The sequence below is a fragment of the Talaromyces amestolkiae genome (genome assembly GCF_001896365.1).
Source record: "Talaromyces amestolkiae strain CIB chromosome Unknown scaffold11.1, whole genome shotgun sequence".
NCBI classification, from domain to species: domain Eukaryota; kingdom Fungi; phylum Ascomycota; class Eurotiomycetes; order Eurotiales; family Trichocomaceae; genus Talaromyces; species Talaromyces amestolkiae.
Genome location: NW_024468047.1, coordinates 61,443 through 83,110, shown reverse-complemented (window position 1 = coordinate 83,110; position 21,668 = coordinate 61,443). Strand labels below are relative to the sequence as shown.

The following is a 21,668-nucleotide window of genomic DNA, read 5'->3' as shown; positions in this document are numbered from 1 at the left end:
GGTATAAAGATAGTTGAACAAAATGGAAACGTAAATCATATCTCATGTCGATCATGAAATCAACCCTTTCCAAGGGTCTAACGCGGTATGTAATACCCAGAAATCTCAAGGTTCTTATCTTTAAGCCCCTCTGTCGGCGTTCTAATACCGATACGATGAAATGGAATCTGGCCAGCCATTGTCTGCCCTTTCAGACGTACGTTAGCATATCCGTCTTTTGCCTTGTCCCAAATACCTGACTGTTGCTTCCCAGGTTCGCTGCCATCAACAGATCTTGAAGAATCTAGAGAACCGGGCAAAAAGTCGGGCTGCCATGAAGGGTTGTCTAGAGTATTGCGTGTGAGCTCAATGTCACAAACATCTAGCACCATTTGCTGTTCATATTCGGCTTCATCACTAGGGTTATTGCCGGCCAAGGCAGTTTTTGGCTTGGGTGGACGGATGAAGCCCATGATTCGAATTTGGACTTGAGCAGCTGGTGGAAGATCCATATCTTCAAGTATCTTTATAGATGCGATGATTCTTAGGGCTTTTCGTGAGCGCACGTTCGAGATACGCTCTTCGAAGACAATTCTTGAAGCGGATACGATACATTGCAACCAAGACTGTCCTGGCTCTGTTGTCTTTCCGTTGCTAATATTACTTATGCTTTTCTCGGTCCCACGGAGGAACTTACACCAAGCAAAGTAGTGGCCATCTAACCGCGGTAAAATTCGCCGGGGGACAGCATTCAGGTTGATCTTCTTTGGTAGCCCATCGAAATTAAATGAATGTGTTGCCACTTGTCCATCAATTTTTGCGACGAAATCAACAGGATAGGGAGCGACTGGACCGGTCTCAATGTTAAAATCTGTCATGCCGAGCCGAGTGAAAGCTGCGATCTCAACTTCATCAAAACGACCACCAGCATCCTGAATACCCGTATCAACGCGGTCCTCCAACCCACTCACACTATACGCAGTCTGAAGTGCCATTTGGGTCGTACCCGACGGCATGAGCGGCTGTGTTGCGGACTTTATCCGAGATGTGATTGGAGAAACAACAGTGCTCGCCGTATTTTGTGCGTACATTCCGCCAATCCACAACCCCAATTCTACTGGTAACGTACTCAAACTTGCTCCTCGTAACGTTGATGGATCCGACGAAGTTGAGATGACACGAAATACTGGACTGGTGCAGAGAACTTTGCGCTTCTGATCGCCACGACAGAGGACTAATTGATAATAGCCGTCGGCAGTTTCCACGGGTACACGGATGATCGCCGTTTCTCGAAGTATGTGGCGTTCCAGAGGGGTGCCAGTAACTTTCTTTCGAAATCGTTTGATATCTCTCTGCCAAGCTCGTTCATCGCTGGGGTTGACTGAGTCCGGCTGGATAGCTAGGCTTGGTGTAACATTTAACCAGCTGTCATTCAGGCCAAAGAATGCCTTTGCCTTCATGCCAGACTTTCCAGACCATCCCTTACACTGCATCCAAATCGTGCGGTCCTTTGGCAATGGCTCATCGACGAATATGGAAATGGCAAGAAATGTGTTGCTTCCTTGATAGAACACCACTCCGTGAGAGTGCCGTAGGATGGTGTAGTGTTTATTACTAACACTAGGATGCATAATCAAGCCCCCAACAAAATGTCTTGCTTCCTGAAATGCCTTTGAAGCATGTTCCGCGGCAGCCTTTTTCCATCCTCCAGATGCCGGCCCGGGTCCTGGCGACGTTGCGCTTACGGAGGAGACGTTCGTACTTGTAGAGAAGCTAGTACCTTGGATGGAAGGTATTGCACTCGCTGCTGATGAGGGACTGGCGATAAGATCGCCATCTGTAATTATTGTCTGTATAGGCGGCGGTGATGTGGTGTGAAGTGAGATATCCGGACAGTCCCTGAGGTGCGTATTCGGTGAGGTACGAGACCACTCTTCTGGCTGTTCCTTCCGGCTCGAACTCGTGGAAAATGCAAGTGTATCATCCTTTTTTAAATCCGATGCTGTGTTTTCGTTGTTGGGTTTGGGAATACCGATCGGTTTCCGGCGAATCTGAAACTGTACTGGGACTGGTTCCCTCTCGCTGTACGGAGGCGGCGGCAGCTCACTATGTTGGATGATTCCTTGCTCTTGCTCCGACATGATCGTGGATTCTCTCAAGAATGGCCGCTGTCCACTTGATTATGGCGGTTGTAGCCGGGACATACTGAGGATATCGCCCATGCGAGGGGAATTTGATGGAATTTCGTAGAGATGGTCGGCCAAAGAGATTATTGACAAAAAAGAAAACAAGTCGAGGAGCAAAAGGAGCTTCCGTCATTCCGCAGATTCCGGGCTATCGCCGGCTCATAATTGGCTGATCTATACAGCATGTATTGTTACTGTTTTGTAACATGTTATCCATACAGCTTGCATGGAGGAACTCTGTATCGGTATGTATTAGGGTTAATGTTTTGTCCATCAGTACGAGGTCCACAAGACTTCCTAGATTATTCAAGCTGCCCTTTAAGAAGCGTACAGGTCGGATTCTATACAATTCACCATGGATAACAGTCCGCGGAACAAGGTCCCAGATATGGTCACAATAGTAAAGCCGAACCGTCCGTGGAGCGTCCTCGGGGTCCGCTTTGGGTTAATTCAATGGCCAAGTAGCTGCTCGATCTATGGCCGACTCGCCTATAAATCCTTTTCTGAACTGTTAATTCTCCTCTGATGAGTTCAAGTGAGCTTCTCAAATTTGATTCCTCATCTTTGAGTCAGTCAAATTTTCATCACTTGCCCAAATTAAATACACGACGTCGGTCGCCGATCAAGCATCCATCATGGCAGTCACCGAACTCGCTTTGTTCCATTTTAAGAATAACAAGGGCATCGAAGCTCCAGAGAATAAAGCAGTAAAGGAAAAAATTCTCACTGCAATCAAAGGACAGGCTTCTTACTCCTCATACCCAGTCCACCTCCTGACCCAAGTCGAAGATCCATCTTATCTGTATCTCCTAGGTGGTTGGGACTCGGTCGAAACACACGTGGAGAAATGGATTCCGTCAAAGACGAACCATGATCTTCTAGCAGAACTACAAGATGGCATGGAAGTGGTTTGGCTAGAGCATCTTGATGTTGCGCCGATTTCTCATTCTCCGGGATCTGTCAACAATGAAAATGCAAGCTCAGTCGTGCCACTATCAGCACCAGTCATTGCCATCAGTCGTTGCTTTATCAAACCTGGCAACAAAGTCGACTTTCAGAGTATATACTCTGCGAACCAACATCATCTCGATACATTTGTGAAGCCGTGGAGTACTATTGGGGGGTGGAGATTGGATCCGGAAACGAGAAACGAAGATAACAGCGTCAAAGATGAATTCGTTCTTTTCAGTGGCTGGCATTCTGTCGAAGATCACTCTAAATTTGCAGAGTCAGAAGGCTTCAAGGATTTTGGAAAGATCGAGGAATTTCTTCTAGGGGCAGAAATCAAGCATGCCGTACTGTCGGTGACGTCGTGAAGATCTTTGTACAATAGAACAGTCTTGTCTTTCTATAGGCTACTCATAGTATATGACTTCGTTATAAGTATTTCCTCTTGCTAGCTGAGTTTCTCGTCTTAAAAAATACTCAAATCGTTCAATTTACAGCAAAGCTAGACTCTGGAAAATAGAGCCCAGCCATGATAGATGAAAGCTAAAAGCCCCTTTCGTAAAGCTTACCACCTGCTGCAGCGTCTATCTGTATAGCCTCCTTCAATCCAAGAACATTGAAGAGCTCCCGGGGACCACCTGTTCTGACTGGAGTAGTACCGGTCTCTTTAAGGTGTTTCACTTCCGCAGTCAAAGCCCCGTAGACCGCGCCTAACGCCAACCCAGGAAAAATAACCATTCGAAACCCAAGATCACGAGCTTCTTGTACGGATAAATAAGGAGATACCCCACCGGACACAGCATTGAAAAGAACAGGCGTTGGGCTGAGATCTTCACAAACCTGCTTTGCCTGCTCCTTTGAAGTAACGCCCTCAAGAAAAGCGACATCGGCCCCCAGCGCGACGGCATGTTTCAGTCTTTGCACGGCATTATCATAGCCAAGAGACTCGAGTGCATCAGTACGGGCGATGAGAACTATATCACCACCGGACTGTGCACGAGCATTGACCGCGGCACTGATTCGAGACAGGAATTCGTCTTCGTCAACAATGATTTTGTTGCGCAAGTGACCGCATCTCTTCGTGGTTGGTTGATCTTCAAGATGCAGAGCTGCTACGCCGCTTCGAATGTACTCAGTGACAGTTCGATGAATCATCAATGACCCTAGATTCAGCTTTGAGCATAGTGATTTGTGCAGTCCATTGACTTCGCTTCCTTACCTCCAAATCCAGTATCGGCATCAGCAATCAGTGGCACAGATCGATCTAGATTGGCAATCATCTCTGCATTGCCGCGCATCTCGTTCAGAGTGAGTATTCCGAGATCTGGCATACCGAGTACAGAAGCAGCTGTTCCTGCACCGGTCTTTTCACATCAGCAAAATTCTGACTCTGACGATATTTCTTTAGGCATTGTGTACCATGTATAGAGCATCGAATCCGGTCTGCATAGCGATTCGTGCTGTGAATCCATCATAAACTCCCGGGCATACAATGATTTTGTCTGGGTCCGCGAGAAGCTGTCGTAGTTTGCCAGCAGCCGTAACCATTTTGAAATGTCGCTTTATGTAGATGTATCCGAGTGTGTTTGAAGAATAAGATATAAAACGACTGCTGAAGGCTTGACGCTCTTTCAGGATATCTGCTTCCATTTTTTGAAGGTCGTGGCTGTAGGGCTACTCAACAACCTATCGGGCCGCTTACGGGCCGGTCCAGGGATGTGATGCCACTGACGGACCGACAGCAAGAATTGATAACCATGAAGAGGTATTCAAACGGTAGAACAATTGATACACAGGAAAAAAAAATCTCAATTCAGGTTTACAATAAAATTTCGAGTAAAGATGACCAACGACGAAAACCCAGAGTTCCACGAAATCATTCGCCTGCTTCATCAGGCCCGGAGCATCTCTATCAAGGCAGCGGAGAGTAAGTGGAACAGAAGGCCGTTACTCCCTAGTTCCCTGAGAGGCTGACAGGATTCATGCCAATTTAGATGAGATTTCAAGTAGTGGGAACATTTTGAAGCAGCTTGAGACTATAAGTCAGGCCCTTCAAGCCCAAGGTCMCCCTCGCGAGGCAACCGCCATAAACGATGTCCTCATCCTTTGCAAGCAGCCCGCGGAACTAGGTGGGTTGGGTCTAGACACAAGTCGGCCACTAGATAAGAACGAAGAGGCAGAGATATCATTTCTGGTAACCGCATGGCTGGAGGCCCTTAACTCGGCGGACAGAGCCAAAGCTAAGCCAGAGCCACTGAGCATTCGGCCAGCAGGTCGTCGCGGTATGACATTAAGCGAAAAGATCTTTGCGATGCATGATGTGGCGCAAAAGGGATATGTGAAAGTTGGAGATCTCATTCGGGTAGATGTGGATTGGGTTATAGCCTCGGAGGCTTCATGGGCGGTAGGCTTTCGTTGATGACTCAGGCTCACTGAGATCGCTGCTGACAAGGCAATTTCAGGGTATGGCAGCAACGTATAACCGCTTAGGTCAGCCTGGAATCTTTCGCAATGATAGATTCTGGCTTGCTGGAGATCACGTTGTAGACCCTCGAGTCAAAGACGTGCCTCAGGTCAGAGCCCTCATCGATGCTAGCGAAAGAGCCAAAAGAGTTTTCAAAATGACAGAGTATCAAGGAATGAACGTGAGATATGGCCTTTTCAAAACTAAGTCGTAGTTGCGATGCTGACAATAAGGGCGTGGAGCTAGTACACCATCATGCACACTGAGTTTTATCGGGAAAGAGCTCAGCCGGGGATGCTTATAATAGGGTCTGACTCTCACACCTGCTCTAGCGGCGCGCTTGGGTGCCTTGCAATTGGCCTAGGTGCTGCGGACGTCACCTTGCCCTTGGTAACAGGAGAAACATGGTTCAAAGTTCCGGAATCCGTTAACGTTAAGTTGATTGGGTCCCCTAAGCCGGGAATAGGGGGTAAAGATGTGATCCTGTACATTTTGCAGCAATTGAAAAGGAATACCGTTGCATCAGAAAGAATCGTGGAGTACACCGGTCCAGGTCTTCAGTATCTATCATCTGATGCTCGATTCGCCATTTCCAACATGACCACGGTAAGCCTTTTCCTTCCTCTAAGAGAAAGATGAGCTCAACAGACATTGATCGAGCTGGTGGCTTATATGTTGTAGGAACTGGGAGGTATCACAGGCATATTTGTTCCCGATGAAGTCACTCTCAACTTTGTGCAGAAGCGCCTCCATCCGCGACACAAAGATAGCAGTATCTTTCTGAAACCAGACGACGATGCTCAATATGCAGACACCTATGAGATTGACCTTGGAAATGTCCATTCTTTTATCGCCAAGCATCCAAAGCCAGACGACGTCGTACCTGTGGCAGAATGCGAAACCATGGCTCTGGATGGATGTTTTATTGGTGCCTGCACTACAACCGAGGAAGACCTGATTTTAGGGGCGTTAGTACTGGAGCAAGGTCTAAAATCAGGCTTGGAGCCGGTGACTAGAGGAAACCGGAGGGTTGTTCCAGGATCACTGCCAATTCATCGAAGACTGCGCGAGCTCGGATTGCTGGAAATTTACGAGGCTTGTGGATTCAAGATAGGAGTACCCGGGTGCAGTTACTGCGTCGGTATGTCGGCGGATCAGGCTAAACCGGGAGAAGTTTGGCTATCATCACAAAACAGAAATTTTGAAAATCGAATGGGAAAAGGTAAATCAAAATATATCTGCTATGGTGATCGTTTGGGGCTGAATTTGCTGACGTTCATGCGATTTCCCATGATCAGGATCCTTTGCATACCTTGCTTCTGCTGCCACCGTCGCCGCTTCATCCTTTGAGATGAAGGTCAGAGACCCGCACGAACTGATATCGAAAGTCAATATCGAGCACTTCAACTCACTCAAAGGAATGAAAGCCGCTCCTACTCCGGACTATCCTGAAAGGTCAACGCTGCCTTTAAATTATGTTGAGCCGAATGGTTCCAGCAATCCCACCTCGAAAGACTCGTCTCAGTCTAAGGCGCCGGACGCTACCGATTCGCCTGGAATCAGCATTAACAAGGCGAAAGAGCCAGTGAATTCCGTAATGGAAGATAATGTTTTGAAAGGTAAAATCCAGAGGTTAGGAGATTACATTGATACAGATGCGGTATGCACGATCCTACCAAGATATAGATTTAACTCGCATTGCTAACGAATACCAATCTCAGCTGGCACCAGCAGACTTCCTTGTAGAAAGTAGAACCAATGAAGCAATTGGCAAGCATTGCTTAGAATACACCCATCCGGATTTTCGACAGAGGGTACACGATGGCTTCAATATTGTCGTCGCCGGTACAGGATTTGGCTGTGGATCATCTCGCGAACAGGCGGTCATGGCCTTGCTAGGTAAGTGAAGATACATTCCTGTCAACGAATCACAAGTTTAGTCTACTGATTAAGAGTTTTATTGACTTCGATAGGTTGTGGCGTACAATGTGTTATTGCGAGATCGTTTGCGTTCATTTTCCAGCGCAATATGCCTAACCTCGGTCTTCTTGGGATAACCATTTCTGATGAAGCCTTTTACGACTCGGCGACGGACGGCACGGACGTTTCAATCAATCTGAGCACTAATGAAATCGTACTCGGGCAAAGACGGATAACTTTCGAACTGAGCCAGATGGAAAAAGAGCTATTCGACCATGGCGGCATCTCTTCAGCTTTCTCGAAATTTGGCAAGAACCTGTTTGAAGCTATGACAGCGCCGAAAAACCTAGCCAGATCAGCGAAGAATGCGAGTAGCGACAGTAACGCGCGTGCCCAATTTCAATGGTAGCATTGCAAACAGTGTATCAGCCTGGCAGTTGGAATATCAATTGGCAGTCTTCGGTGGAAAACACGCGTAGATTCATCACTGCATGTATTTGATAGTCTTTTGAAAGGCCAATAGTTTCATGTTGATCATCCTTAAGGTGACTTTGAACTCTAAAGTTCTTCGAAGACCGATCTCGCGGCTTGTAGCAAGACAATGACACGGTAGGTCTCATAGTATCGGAATTAGTATCGAAGCAACAGTCAAGAATCTTAAATGATATCATCGTGATTGACGCGTCTTGTGATAATGAGGGAAGGCAAGGTGAAGTTGGGAAGTCGCGAGCTGAAAAGCCTAGGTATCTAGGTGCCCAGTTGACCAATCACAACGCGTCTTCTCCGCCGAGTCACGTGCAGAGACGACAGATGGATGGAGCTGAGCCTTAAAAGTTTCTCTTTTCTTTCTATCTTTCAATCTGGCGATCAATGATTTTATAGCCAGCTATGTCTCTCGTGACGCTGAAGGAAATCACTCACGATGCCTCGATCCCGGCACCAGACAGAATCGTCAGATTCGGCCAGCCATAAGAGCCGTCGAATTGCTTGTAAGCACTGTCGGCAGGCAAAGGTAGAGCCATCAGAACGATGTCTGTTGTCGCTGATCTGATCCAAAGTCATTGCAATAGATGCGATGTGAGCTGTCTACAGGCGGCAAGATTCCCTGTGTAAGATGCCGACGATTAGACCGCGAGTGCAGAATAGAACTGGACTTTAAGCGGATGAACAAGCCAGAGTGAGTGTCTTTGAATTGGGCCCGATCAAAAATTTCTAATCATCAATATAGGAAACTCGATGCACTAGAAAAGGAGATCCGAGAACTAAGGTTTTCCATGGCTAATACCTCATCAGGGGGTGATCAGGGAATGCCACGATTTGAGCAGGCAACAAATGCTCTAAGTGCACTCAACCCTGGAGCAGAAACATTTCAATCCGAAAATCAGTTACTTTCTGCTGCGTCAATAGCGCTTTCTGATCAGACATCGGATACAAGACCTATGAACAGAGGAGTACAAATGTATGCATCTGCTATATCTCTCGATGATATTCTTCTCGAACCGGACCAGATCAGCAAGCTATTCTACATGTAAGCCTAGATCGCTATGCATTCCAGTTTGCTTTACTGAATGGATGCAGCTTTTTCGACAAATATCATCCCCATATCCCGATACTCAATCCCTCCACCACGCCAGAAGTATATCTTAAGAAGTCAGCATTGCTTTTCTGGACAATAGCGTATGTTGCCTCCCGAAGAAACCTCGATGAGCCGCATCTGTTCGTCGACTTGATTTCGTCTGTTAAGAAACTACTATGGGAGACCATCTCTAATCCTCCACACACGTTGGAGCTTGTGCAGTCCATAGTACTTATATGCATGTGGCCATTTCCCACCTCTTCCCTATCCACTGATAGCACTATAACACTGGCTACGTTAGCGCATTCTATTTCATTGCAACTAGGGTTACATAGACCCGACGTCATCAGTGACTTTTCTCGGACACATAAACAATTAAGCCCAAGCGAAATTTCCGATTGTCTAAGAGCATGGTCAGCATGCTATATCGCACTGCACAGGTATGTGGATATCTTCAAGATCTAGCACATGAAGTTTCAACAAGCTAACAGCTGTCTGGGCAGTAATTCATTTATAGATGGACAACCGTCACCATTTTCGGACTGGACTATTGCTCGTCTCATCACGCAAGATAATCATGCGATAGTCCCAAAGGCAATGATACAGCAGCTCAAAATATATCAATTCGAGACACGCACTTCGTCGAGTATTGCTGGAGTGCCTGGATTTGCTGAGGGCTCGGCTCGACCAGGTGAAACTTTTCCTCTTTTAGCTCTGCTTGAGCGTGAATATAGCGAATTGTGGGCAAGTATCGGCCCTGAATTGACACTGGAGAACAGCATCTTGCTCGACGGAGCAGGTCTTCATCTCTACATTTTCTATCTTATGGAACCCAGTGGCCCTCCCAATCGTAAAACGGCCCTTTTACGCGGTTACAGCCTGGCGATCGGTCTGATACGGCGAGTATCTGACCTCGGCGTAGAGTCTGATTTTGTTCGATACGCACCTCAAGCTCAATTTCAAGTCTTGTCATTAGCTGCAATGCTGATACTTAAATTGAGTTTCTCAAACTACTCGACTTTTATTGATGTTGATGAGGGGAAACGCACGTTTCATATTGCAGCTCAAATGATTCGGGAGACCTCCCTCGAGGATAATGATCTTCAAGGACGCATGTCAAAGATCTTGACCCAGCTCTGGAGTGGTTACGCTCGGATTGGAAGCTTCAACGAGGAACCGAGTCTGAAGCTCAGAACTCGGCTAGCAGCGAGTCTTCTTCACGATCTTCTATGGACGTGGCGAGACGCATATGGTAATATAAGCAATGATAATAGCACGCAGGGAAACGTTACTACGCAGACGGAGTCAGCTTATAACACGAATGATAATTTCAACTGCGACTTTCTAGGCTTGGAAAGCATCCTAGACCCGGACTTTCTATCTCTGTTTTCGTTCAATTACGAAGATAATGCAATACAGCCTTGGGAGAATTGAATTCCTGCCACTTTCCGATTGGCCTCTTTGTACTCTACTTTACTCATTCTAAATCTATATCAAACAACCTTCAAAGCTTCTTTCAGATCCTGGATGATATCGTCCTATAGGGGAAAACCAATCAGTCACCTTGTCAATAAATGTGTCTTTTGAACTTACTATATGCTCCAGACCAACCGAGACACGAATGCTAGCATCATCGACACCTTTGATCTGTTCCCTAACTGCCGAGCTTTCGTCGGGCACGTAGATTAAGGTTCTAATAATTGAGTCAGTTCTAAAACCAAGCATATGTCAAAGCAATCACTTACTGCGGATTTCCTAGTCTGTAAAGAAAAATAGAGGTCAGCGATCACATCATTCATCTCCCGGAAACAGAACTATACCCAGTCGACGGCTTGATAAGCTTTAAGTTGGCAACAAGAGTTGCTACCTTCTCCGATCCACCCTCCTTTAGATCGAAATGCAACACTGATCCATACCCAGAGTTTTGACGAAGGTACTTGGGTGTACGCGAAAAAGTGCGATGTGTCGTGAGTCCCGGAAAAACTACTTTCGCTATCTTTTCATTCGTCTGTAACCACGCAGCAAGCGACAGCGCGTTACTGTTATGCCGATCTACTCTAGGTGACAGACTTCCAAGTCCCGCCAAAGCAAACGATGTTGCGAATGGATTAAGACATGCCCCACCATCTCGAAGAATAGCCATCCTCACGTATAGTATGTACGCAATGTTGCCAAACTGCTCGACAAAGTTCATACCGTGGTAACCTGGCGAAGGCTGCGTGAGATGAGGGAATCTAGAAGAATGCTCTTTCCAAGGAAATTTTCCGCTGTCGACGATGACTCCGGAGACTGTTGTCGCGGTTCCTGTAACCCATTCGGATGTTGAGTTGATTACGATATCAGCCCCGTGGTCGATGGGACGAATAAGGTAGCCTGCGGCACCAGCTGTATTGTCCCTGTGAAATAGTTAGGTGACTTTTTCTTTTCCACCATGGGTACGACCGAGCATACACTACCAGAGGAACGCCAGCTTCATGAGAAAGTGATGCCACAGCCGAGATGTCTGCAATTTCAAGGCCAACACTGCTGATACTCTCAATGTATACAGCGCGTGTCTTGTCGTCAATCGCGTCTCTGACAGAATCTGTATCGTTAATATCAACAAATTTGACCGTAATACCCTGTGTTGCGAGTCGATATTTGAAAAGAGTGTAGGTTTCTTCGGACACTGTAGCAGCCACAATGATGTTCTCGCCGGCCATTGCTAGAGCAGCAATGGCCATCCAGCGAGCTGCTTCTCCGGATCTAGATAAATTGTTAATATGTGAATGATTTCTGCAGATAATGATACTCACGAAGCAGGAAGAGCCGCAGCGCCTCCTTCTAAAGCTGCTATTCTTTGTTCGAAGACCGCCGATGTGGGCTATATCAAATCAGTTACGGTTTCTCTGGCGAACAGAAGCTGTCTCAAAGAGAGTTTGCATAGCAGAATGGCATAATAACATACATTTCCTAGCCGACTATAAGCGAAGTCTTGGGCCTTCCCGGCAAAGATATCAGCTCCATGCTGGCTGTTGTTGAAAGTGAATGACTGAATGGCAGCCATTAGCAATCGTGTGTTAATCAAAATGATGATTATCTGATCAAACATACAGTCGATGCATATAGTGGAGTAGTCAATGCACCAGTCCCTGACTGAACATCGTGGACATTCTCTCTAGCAGAAAAATCGTTAGCACGACACGACTCTCAATTAGGTAGATGGCGGGACGAACCCAGCGTGTAGAGCCAAGCTCTCAAACTGAAGTGGACGCTTCTCATCTGACATGACGGTGAGATTATACTATCAGTATTATTTTACAGACAGCGTGGTTTCCGGAAAATGTTAGTAGTTGATAAATTTTTTGTTTGTTGCTGGATAGGTAAGCTAAGCATCGCGTGATTCCCCGCCAACAGCCCGTCTTATCTTGTGTGGGGTTACTTGCTGACATTTATGGTTTGGCCCAGATTGGGACAAGTGTAGCTTTACTATTGCTTTTTTTCCTATCTTTTTTTTGTGCGCAGTTGCTTAAACTCTTGTAGTCTTGGTTGTTGTTTGAGCTTGATACATGGTCAAAGGGTTGATAGGAAACCTAGCCCTAAGACAACTCCAAGTGCCCCGTTCATATGGACCACGACAGTTTCCTATATTCGAGCTTATCTTATCAGACGGTCTTGTTTCTGATCAATCTGGAAGAATATAACCGATCAAGAGAGCTAGTCAGATCATGTGAGTGATGGTACCCGAGCAGTCGTTCAAGTTGATGTTAAGGGTGGCAAGCATACGCAAAACATGATTGCGCGGTAATTGAATCCGCGTCTCTTTCCGATAGGAATGGGTCCTCGAAGATTAAAAATCCTTGTCGAATGTTGGAGGAGTATAAACTAGCTACCTATTCCAAGAAGTTTGTGAGTAGCGTAATTATTAAGGGACTAGTGTAAACGATCAGGTAATTGTGCCCTCCAGGTCTCAATTGTGAACTCCATTTGTCTCAGCTCGATCTCCAGCTGCGCAGAGGAACTCTTATCTCCGATGGCTAGATTCGCAGATAGATCCGTACATGCACCTCAGAGATTGATTGCCCTAATAGTATATGCGAGAATTTCGTCATTGACAACATCTCCTAGAAGCGGCTGATGAATAACAGGACCATCATATGCCTCGCCAAATACATAAAGATGGTTTTGACATGGCAGCTGTGTCCTGAGTTTGTGAACACCAATTGTCTGAGGACGCGCCATCACATAAGAGACCAAGCGATCCAGTGTGAAAGTGATCTACATTGCCCATCGCTGTCTCTCGCGTTCGACTGCCGGATGACGCTGATGATACTCTTTCCCCAGTCGCAAAACCTGCACCATACGGATTACCAAACTAGTATATAGCCATACTAGACTGCCGCTGCCTGCATGCAATAAGTTCTCTCCATCCTAGCCAGATGTTGCCCAGGATATTTTCCGACCGTTGTGTGAAACGAGCTGTCCTTCGACAGTGTCTGTCCAATCAGTGCTAGCCGGTTGGATACATCTGGGCCGGTGTCTCTGCTGAAACACCGTTCTAAATTCATCCTCAAGATGGGCTGCCAAGTTACATATCGCCACTCGTAGGAAAGGGGCTGTTTCAGGAATCGTCGGCATTCGCAATTCGGCCTTCGCAAGTCGGCATTCGAAAGTCGGCCTGTGGAATGCATAACCTACAACTGAGAATTGAGGTGATGAGATAAAGGCTTGGGAGAAACACAAAGCTTGGTGTTCCAAGAGGAAATCGTCCAAAAGAGAATTAACATGCGGCAGAATAGATTGTCCAGTGATATTCGTCGTCAAAACGAGCGCAGTTGTGGTACAGAGGTTTATGACCAGTGCATTTGACTTTGCGTCGTCGGCTATTAAGTTTAATCCCTGTGATCATAGAAATAGAAACAAATAGGTTGAAAGCACAGCATACCATGGTAGGCAGGCTTGCAATGTCCTCAGTCAGAACCCGGAACTGACTCTCCTTCTTCCTCTCCTTGCGGCGGCTTTTGTCTCCGCTTACCCAGTGTTCTCGTTCGCAACTCGAGTGACATTTCTCTGCTTTTCGATGTTTTGTCATCAAGGTACCCCCGCTTCATCGAATTCAAAAAGCCTGGTTGGTCTGTAGACTTGCCCCGCACGTTACAGCTCTGGCTGCGTCTAAGAAATGAGAAGACGAGCGGATAGGCCGCTTATTCTAAAGTAAACCTGCTCAGAATAACTAAGAGCACCAATCCGGCGTGTTCCATCATTTTCTCCACCTGTATCCCTCGGTTTAGACACATGCTGACTTTCAGTAAGTTAGAGCAGTGACTCGACTTGGATCTGATCTTAAATTCACTTGGATATTCTCTTGACATCTTTCTTCGAGTCACCACTTCATCTTTGTATATCCTAAGAAATAGACCGAACATTTCGTCATGGCATCAGCACACCTCCAGCCCGAGTCTGATGTGAATGCATCGTCGTCAACAAGCTCCATTGACCCCCATATTATTGAAAATATGGATCCTGAATTCGTATCGTTGTATGAGAAGGTCCTATCAAAACTGAAACCAACACATGAAGTTCCCATTGAAGAAGTTCGAGCCAATCCTTCCAAGTATGCGACCGTGGAGTATGACAGTAAAGATGAGCCTCGTATTCAGGATTATGAAATCGAGTCCAAGGATGGAGCTCTTGTTCCTATCAGGTGTTACTACCCAGATCCTGCCACTTTTGGCCCGGGACCGTATAGTGTCCATATTAATTTCCATGGTTTGCTCCCTTTCTCTCTCATTACACAATACTATTTCCAACCGGCGAACCTAGGTGGTGGATTTGTTTTCGGCAGTCTTCAGACGGATTCTAAATTCTGCCTGACCCTACGCGATCGTCTTAGTCTGGTAATTGTAGACGTCAACTATCGGCATTGTCCCGGTGAGTCCTGGGTATAAAGAAATGATTTGATGTCGAACAGCTGTCGCTAAATATCGGATAGAAACAATAATGGGGAAGAACATCGAAGATGCGTGGGCTGCCCTATGTTGGGTAAATGATTAATTTTGACTTTCTAGTCCTTCAAATTTGGCACCAGGCTAAAGTTGTATGCAGGTTCGAGATGCAAGTGTGATGCTGAACGTTGACAAGTCGTCCATATCTCTTGGGGGGGTATCAGCAGGCGGCTACTTTAGTTGTGTTCTTCAACATCTCGCACGAGATAACAACGTTCCTCTTAGGCTTATCATACCAGCGGTGCCCCCCGTCACGGACTGCTGTTCCTATAAGAAGCTCGAGGATTCTCCATATGAGTCGTTCCGACAATACAGCCGAGCTCCTCTCCTCAATTGGGCGCGGATATCATATTTTCAGCAACATGCCTTCCCGGATGACAAAGTAGATTATATACGGTCACTTTGGCCAGAATGGTGGCTATCACCAATCAAGGCGCCGAATTTCGCCAATCTTTGTGACACATTCCTCATTACAGCGGAGGTTGATCCAGTACGTGATGAAGGGGAAGACTATGGAAAGAAACTTGTTGCAGCAGGTAATAAAGTTACTTTCAAGAGGTAATCTCAAAACAACGAACCTAGAGATAATGCTTAGAACTGGCCAATGTTAATATGGACATCAGATACCTCGGAGTTCCTCATCCCTTTATGCATATGACTGATTACCTACAAAAGGCGAGAGACTATGACGAGGATATTATTTCGGCACTCAGGGTTGCACATGGGCTGTGAAGAATGAGTATCAGCTGGCCTATACCTTATCCTATGTTTTAACGTCAAACTCAGTAATCCACGCCTACGTGGTGAATAACAAGATGTACTTGACTGCTTATGGCAAACTGGACACTTGATCATCATTGAGAACTAGTGATTAAGGACTCAAGCACAATCGCATTCCAAATCAAAAAATATTTTCTACCGAATAAATGAACCTTCTTTATATTAGATGTTTCGTGTCTAGCTATATATCATTACCACGCAAAATAACAAAGATAAGGAATGAACAGTCTTTGAAATCAAAAAAAAAATAAGTCTAAAGCAGAATGGTCATCACAGGTAACAAGACGTGACCGACGATTTGGTTAGCCACTGGCAGAATGGATGTCCAGGAACTGATCTTCCACCCATAAGGTGCGAATTGAGCCATATAGATCACACAAGCAGTCAAGMAAGCCATAAACAGCAGGACCATCTTGAACGCTTTAAACACCCTCTCCATACCAATAAAGAAACCACCAGCTTCAAGTTCCTTGGCTGTTGATGACCACTCAATGGGAAGACAGAACATGTGAGCCAGGAGAGCATACGAAATATGCCAGGATACACCACCGAAAAAGATAACTGCAAATATAGGTCAGTCATGGTTGTTATGTACTGGGTTGCAGCCTCATTTAAAGAACTTACCGAAGAAGGGCATCCACATGAACGCCTCTAGCAAGGCCCAGAGGAACTTTTTATCGCCTATTCGATGTCTATACCATGCAAAGGCAATCGGACTAACAACAACGAAAATAAAAAGTGTACCGCAAAGCATGTCCCAACTGGGGAGATAGCTGTGATCCAAGTCTGCTGCAATCCAACCTGTCAGGAAGTAATTGGCAATAGACAGAGGAAGCGATGCGCCAATGGCATAGTAAGTTCCGATATATCCGAGAATTGTGAATTTTGCTGATACCTTCATGTTCGACCAGAGGAAACGACGGAAAAGTTCGGTAAAGGGGCCACGGTATATCCATTGGTAGACAGGATGGAAGATCTGTTTACGCATTAGTGTTAAACGGAGATAGACTACAACCTATTCATGAGACGTACCAGCTCTGAACAACCATATGCATACTTTTCCCATCGAAGCAGCTCATCGAACGCGGTGAGTGACACACCTTCTTTGAATTCACCCTTATCTACAGAAAGTTAGACACGATGTGGCAGAATACTTGGAAATGATAGAAACATACCATAGGTTGCAAGTCGCACAACGAAGCCAGCAGTTTGAAGCCGAAGAGACATATCGAAATCTTCAGACACATGACTTTCAGACCAAAACTTCTCAATGCCATTCTCCATGAATGAGACACTTTGAATGGCTTTCCACCGGAGGAAAGCGTTGTGTCCAACGAATGGTGCGCAGTCACCATTACCGACTGAGAATCTGATGAGCAAGTAAACGAGGTTGGTGAAGTAAGTGACTGGAGAAGTGTGAGTTTGATTCCCGTTGTAAAAGACCATGAACACTTACTAGCATTCTCGAAGAAACTGTGAATAACCTGCATGACACCGGATGCATGCTGAATGATAGCGACTTCAGGGCTTTCCTCCATTTCCAAGGCTCCAAGAGAAAGACAATTAACAGGCTGATTGAGATGTTAGCACTAACTTGGCTGGAAGGAAGTAATACACTTACAACTCGGGTATCACAGTCAATAAGCAGAATGATCTCTCCCATACGGATGTTTCCCTCTGCCCAAGTCTTGCCTTCATCGCCCTCAAGAGCAGTTTGTAAAGCCTGCTGGTAAAGCTCCTCTTCCTCCTCAATAGAAAGAGACTCTTGAGTTCTTCCCTCTGCATCAGCCTTTAACTTCATCAAACGCAGAAGCTCATCCTCGACCCGAAGACTGAAACTAAGGGCGTAGTTCATGTTTGAGGCTTTCTTGAATTTTCCAGCTCGAACAAAACCGTCTTTATTATGAGGTGGTCGAGCACACCAACCAATATTGTTAGCTTTGTAGAACCTCTTCCTCATCTCAGCAACCTCGGGGCTAACAGCTTGCATGCCGTCCTCGCAGACGAAGATACTGGCTGTGCCGCCGAGGGACTCGTAATGACGAATAGCCGGCATCAAACTCTCGATGGTAGGAATGATGACACCTTTTAGACCTTCTTTATAAACAGGCATTTGAATGGTAACATGCGGGAATTGATAATCTGGATGACGCTTGAGGCTTGGAGGCTGTGAGCTGTAAAAGCGTGAGTTACCATATTTGACGTCGTTCATTGGACCGAACATCTGGAAACCAGTACCGATGATGACAATGGTGAAAAAGAGCGTGAAAAACATAAAGATAGGTAGTGGTGCCAACAAGCCAAGACGAGGAAGCATTGGAGTGCCAAGCGCCTTGATTTCGATAATAATCAAGCGTACGGCGAAGCATTCAATGACCATCAGCAAGCACATGGCGAGGCCAACCATAACAGAATGGGAAAGGAGAAATGGGCGGGCAACAGGTGCCGCGGATTCTTCGTCTTCGGCAGTAAGATCAACTTCATCGAGTACGACTAGACCCTTCTCGTTCGAATGCGTATAGGCTCGGCTAGGGCTATCGGAGATTATGCTTGGTGTCCGATGTTGATATGGAGTTAGACCTCCCGGCCCATTCATTGTTAATGGGCGGCTGAGTCGAGGACTTTGAGTTCCAGAAACCATCATAGTTCCCCATATCTGTGGCATCAATTAGCACTCGATCCTAACATGTGAGTAGTTGAAGATTAGGTCGGACATACAGAGCCCATCAGCTTAGTTTCTACCTCAATTGCGTGTGTCATGAGCTCATCAGGCGAATTCGTCCAGATGAGGACGGCCTTCTCTTGCCTCGAGAAGCAGCAGAAGTCTCGTCTTCTCACATTGGAGTTATCAAAAGCCAATGCGCTCAATGAATCCACAACGGGAACGGTGATGTTGTGTGGTGACAAGGTCACTTCTGAATCATTCTTCCCAATTCGCTTAAAGATCAAAGCTGTGATATCTGATGACATGGTGAACACAGCTTCTAGGCCAAGATTTGCGCTGATCAATTGCAAGTCGGAATCTGTGTCATCTGGCTTTGAAACAAATTGTACTTCCTCCTCTGTTTCAGGCTCAACACGGATGATGATGCCGAGTGAAGAAGTGAGCCTTGCAGCTGGATCAGGGTGTAACCAGCCTTTCTCCTGAAATCGACGATAAAGGAATTGCGCCATCTGAATCCTAATTAGTTTTAAAATGTACGAAAAAGTAGCTAAAAGCTTACAGTGACTGAACGAGTATAGCTGTCCACATCCTTCATGCCTAGAAATAAGCTCTTTGAGGTCTGAGACCGAGATATCCTGGGGCGAGCAGCTGGGGCAGGAATCTGAATTGAGCCATCGCTGGAAGAACTCTCGAGGTCCTTAGGATGCACCGCAGAACTCATCTTGCTGACTGCAATAGCTAGAACAATGGCAGAAGTCTAAGTATGAGTATGATAAACGGTATGCTTCCTGAGAAGGAATTGGGGAGCAGATTTTTTTTTCAACACTTGTGGAAGGAGCTCTGACGCCGAGAGAGCTACTATAAGTGAACTCAATCTCGGAAAAGGCTACTGCAGCTGCATGGCTTCTCTTGAGAACGCCCTATAGACTTGCAGCTGGTCCATAGCTATGATCTCGCCTACGTTTACCTTCTCTGTACGGAGTAGTCTTCCCGTAAAAATGTCTAGCGAAACCGAGTTCAAACGAGCCAACACACTCGGCACGGCGTGAATAAACCCAGAAAGCCACTCTCTTGTTAGCGTTATCGTGATGGGCCATGGCTGGTTGGCGCCGAGGTAGTGGTTGTGGAACCAATAACGCTGGTACAAAGAGAAGCGAGCTTGTCTCTGGCAAAAATTGCCTTTTGTCCTTTGTCGCAAAAGCGGACAAAGCGACTAATGAAGCTACTCAGCTCGATAGATAACGTGGCACTGGTAGGTGTTCTGTATGGGTTCGCGCAATCGGCACTAAAGGTAAAGATTTGGTACAGCTCACTTTTTTTACGAGCTTACGAGGTGGCTGAGCCTCTTATCGCAGGGGTACAATATACAAAGCGCCTTGGTAGGCGTAATTTATGCATGAATCGTGCCAGAAGGAGTATGAATGAACGAGCACCGGTGTGTATTTAGTTGGGATCCACCGGATTCCTTATCTTGAGTCGAGACGTTGTGTTAGGGTAAGGCTGCCGGATTTGCCTTCAGACTTCCCAAACTCTCTTTACCCAGCGGCTTCTTCCGTAGCCAAAACCAATCAGCGAGTGCACCTGAATCTAGAGCATTCAGGAACACCCACATCCGGCGCTATGGCCTTAGGACCTAGGCGCACCTATGATTCTATGGAACGATTGTGATTAGGCACTATCAGATCCCTGCCATGGCGTGCACTAGTCTATGTGACAGCTAGCCTGTGGCGCCACCGATGATGCAACAATTCAACTCGGGGGTTTTTAACCGACGACATCTCCAGCCTTATCCTGGTTCCTGACGGTGCGTGCAGAGAACAGTAAATAACGCTCAAATCGACTGCGTTCAAGATACCGGTGTGGACTTTGGCGTGAATATAGTTCGGACTCTGTGGATACGGAAAATTGACCAGGGTACCGTTTGAGAAGAACCTTCGAACGAAAGATAAATATTTAGTATTGCAATACCTAATGTGCAGGTCGTTGCCCGTACTCAAAACGCCAACGCACATTTGACAGGGACGAAGAAAGATGAGGACATCAACACAGCCGTTCCTGACTGCTTTGGCGCTCACAGGAGTGGCTTTTTCGCAAGATGTTTCAGGTACCACAAAGTTTCAATCCTCAAATAAACGAGGTCTTATCTACATGACCTCCGACCATCCATCTGACGACCAAATATGGGTGGAAGATAATTCAGATTTGACTTGGTACTATGACTACACGGACACGCCCGCGGCCACATACTCAAATCGCTCTCAGGAAGAGTTTGAGTTTGTGCCGATGCTTTGGGGATCTGCAAACAGTTCGGGATTTGCTTCAGAGATCAGATCCCAGATTACATCGGGCCGAAATATCACTCATATACTGACGTTCAACGAACCGGATGGAACCACATCAACAGGCGGAAGTGCAATTTCGCCCGCTGATGCCGCCAGCATTTGGATACAAGACGTTGAGCCACTGCGAAATGAAAGTATAAAAATCGGCGCTCCGGCTGTGACTGGAAGTCAAAGCGGTCTCACCTGGTTGAGCGAGTTTTTCTCGAATTGCACCTCTTTGAAAACCAATTGCACGGTTGATTTCATCCCCTTGCACTGGTACGGAGATTTTCAGGGTCTCGCGAGTTATCTTGGACAGGTCGTCGCAACGTACGTAAGCACTAACGTGAACTTTCAAATAGCGAACGCTAATATATGGCTTTGCAGATATCCCAACACCACGATATGGATAACAGAGTATGCGCTTGCAAATGCCGATTTGAAGGACACGCAAGCGTTCTTCCAAACTTCAGCTGAATACTTTGATCGGCTAGATTATATTGAAAGATACTCATACTTCGGATCCTTCCGATCATCAGTTTCTAACGTGGGACCAAATGCGGCAATGTTAACCCAGGGTGGCCAGCTCACAGACATTGGAAGTTGGTACCTCGGAGGTGCAGCAACTGGTAACGTCCCGAGCTCTTCTTCATCGAGCTCTAGCCCTACCGGTTCTGGCGCCACGGGCGTTGGGTATAAACTTGACTCGTATAGTGCTGTGCTACGAGCGCTGGCCTTTTCTCTTCTTGTATTAGCGTTTGTGTAATTGGGCAAATCTCTAGCGTTATTTTCCATAAGTTCATGTCTAATGCAGCGATGCCATACACGTATAATCTTAGCGAAAC

General features: G+C 46.3%; 9 protein-coding genes across 9 annotated transcripts; 5 read left to right on the top strand and 4 right to left on the bottom strand.

Moving 5' to 3' along the window:
* Positions 1-77: 77 nt before the first annotated feature.
* On the bottom strand, positions 78-2,120 carry BHQ10_006000 (uncharacterized protein; the record flags this gene model as incomplete). Its single annotated transcript, XM_040878539.1, has 1 exon — positions 78-2,120. The coding sequence occupies one exon, from the start codon at positions 2,118-2,120 to the stop codon at positions 78-80; it is 2,043 nt and encodes a 680-aa protein (XP_040734504.1).
* A 680-nt stretch (positions 2,121-2,800) lies between these two features.
* Positions 2,801-3,481, top strand: BHQ10_005999 (uncharacterized protein; the record flags this gene model as incomplete). Its single annotated transcript, XM_040878535.1, has 1 exon — positions 2,801-3,481. One exon carries the CDS (start codon positions 2,801-2,803, stop codon positions 3,479-3,481), a length of 681 nt encoding a protein of 226 aa, XP_040734503.1.
* A 175-nt stretch (positions 3,482-3,656) lies between these two features.
* On the bottom strand, positions 3,657-4,661 carry BHQ10_005998 (uncharacterized protein; the record flags this gene model as incomplete). Its single annotated transcript, XM_040878534.1, has 3 exons — positions 3,657-4,276; positions 4,333-4,477; positions 4,533-4,661. 3 exons carry the CDS (start codon positions 4,659-4,661, stop codon positions 3,657-3,659), a joined length of 894 nt encoding a protein of 297 aa, XP_040734502.1.
* Positions 4,662-4,955: 294 nt separating this feature from the next.
* BHQ10_005997 (uncharacterized protein) lies at positions 4,956-7,906 on the top strand (the record flags this gene model as incomplete). Its single annotated transcript, XM_040878533.1, has 8 exons — positions 4,956-5,040; positions 5,108-5,517; positions 5,576-5,758; positions 5,824-6,183; positions 6,259-6,718; positions 6,876-7,237; positions 7,299-7,476; positions 7,551-7,906. 8 exons carry the CDS (start codon positions 4,956-4,958, stop codon positions 7,904-7,906), a joined length of 2,394 nt encoding a protein of 797 aa, XP_040734501.1.
* A 1,764-nt stretch (positions 7,907-9,670) lies between these two features.
* On the top strand, positions 9,671-10,507 carry BHQ10_005996 (uncharacterized protein; the record flags this gene model as incomplete). The annotated part of the gene is made up of 1 exon (XM_040878532.1): positions 9,671-10,507. One exon carries the CDS (start codon positions 9,671-9,673, stop codon positions 10,505-10,507), a length of 837 nt encoding a protein of 278 aa, XP_040734500.1.
* Positions 10,508-10,566: 59 nt separating this feature from the next.
* BHQ10_005995 (uncharacterized protein) lies at positions 10,567-12,341 on the bottom strand (the record flags this gene model as incomplete). The annotated part of the gene is made up of 9 exons (XM_040878531.1): positions 10,567-10,611; positions 10,667-10,766; positions 10,819-10,833; positions 10,894-11,469; positions 11,525-11,818; positions 11,869-11,936; positions 12,021-12,104; positions 12,167-12,230; positions 12,289-12,341. 9 exons carry the CDS (start codon positions 12,339-12,341, stop codon positions 10,567-10,569), a joined length of 1,299 nt encoding a protein of 432 aa, XP_040734499.1.
* Positions 12,342-14,484: 2,143 nt separating this feature from the next.
* On the top strand, positions 14,485-15,619 carry BHQ10_005994 (uncharacterized protein; the record flags this gene model as incomplete). Its single annotated transcript, XM_040878530.1, has 3 exons — positions 14,485-14,983; positions 15,045-15,094; positions 15,158-15,619. 3 exons carry the CDS (start codon positions 14,485-14,487, stop codon positions 15,617-15,619), a joined length of 1,011 nt encoding a protein of 336 aa, XP_040734498.1.
* Positions 15,620-16,090: 471 nt separating this feature from the next.
* Positions 16,091-19,223, bottom strand: BHQ10_005993 (uncharacterized protein; the record flags this gene model as incomplete). Its single annotated transcript, XM_040878529.1, has 8 exons — positions 16,091-16,398; positions 16,462-16,813; positions 16,870-16,958; positions 17,013-17,243; positions 17,294-17,408; positions 17,459-18,493; positions 18,556-19,011; positions 19,062-19,223. The coding sequence occupies 8 exons, from the start codon at positions 19,221-19,223 to the stop codon at positions 16,091-16,093; spliced, it is 2,748 nt and encodes a 915-aa protein (XP_040734497.1).
* A 1,310-nt stretch (positions 19,224-20,533) lies between these two features.
* BHQ10_005992 (uncharacterized protein) lies at positions 20,534-21,589 on the top strand (the record flags this gene model as incomplete). Its single annotated transcript, XM_040878528.1, has 2 exons — positions 20,534-21,153; positions 21,211-21,589. 2 exons carry the CDS (start codon positions 20,534-20,536, stop codon positions 21,587-21,589), a joined length of 999 nt encoding a protein of 332 aa, XP_040734496.1.
* Between the last annotated feature and the right edge of the window lie 79 nt (positions 21,590-21,668).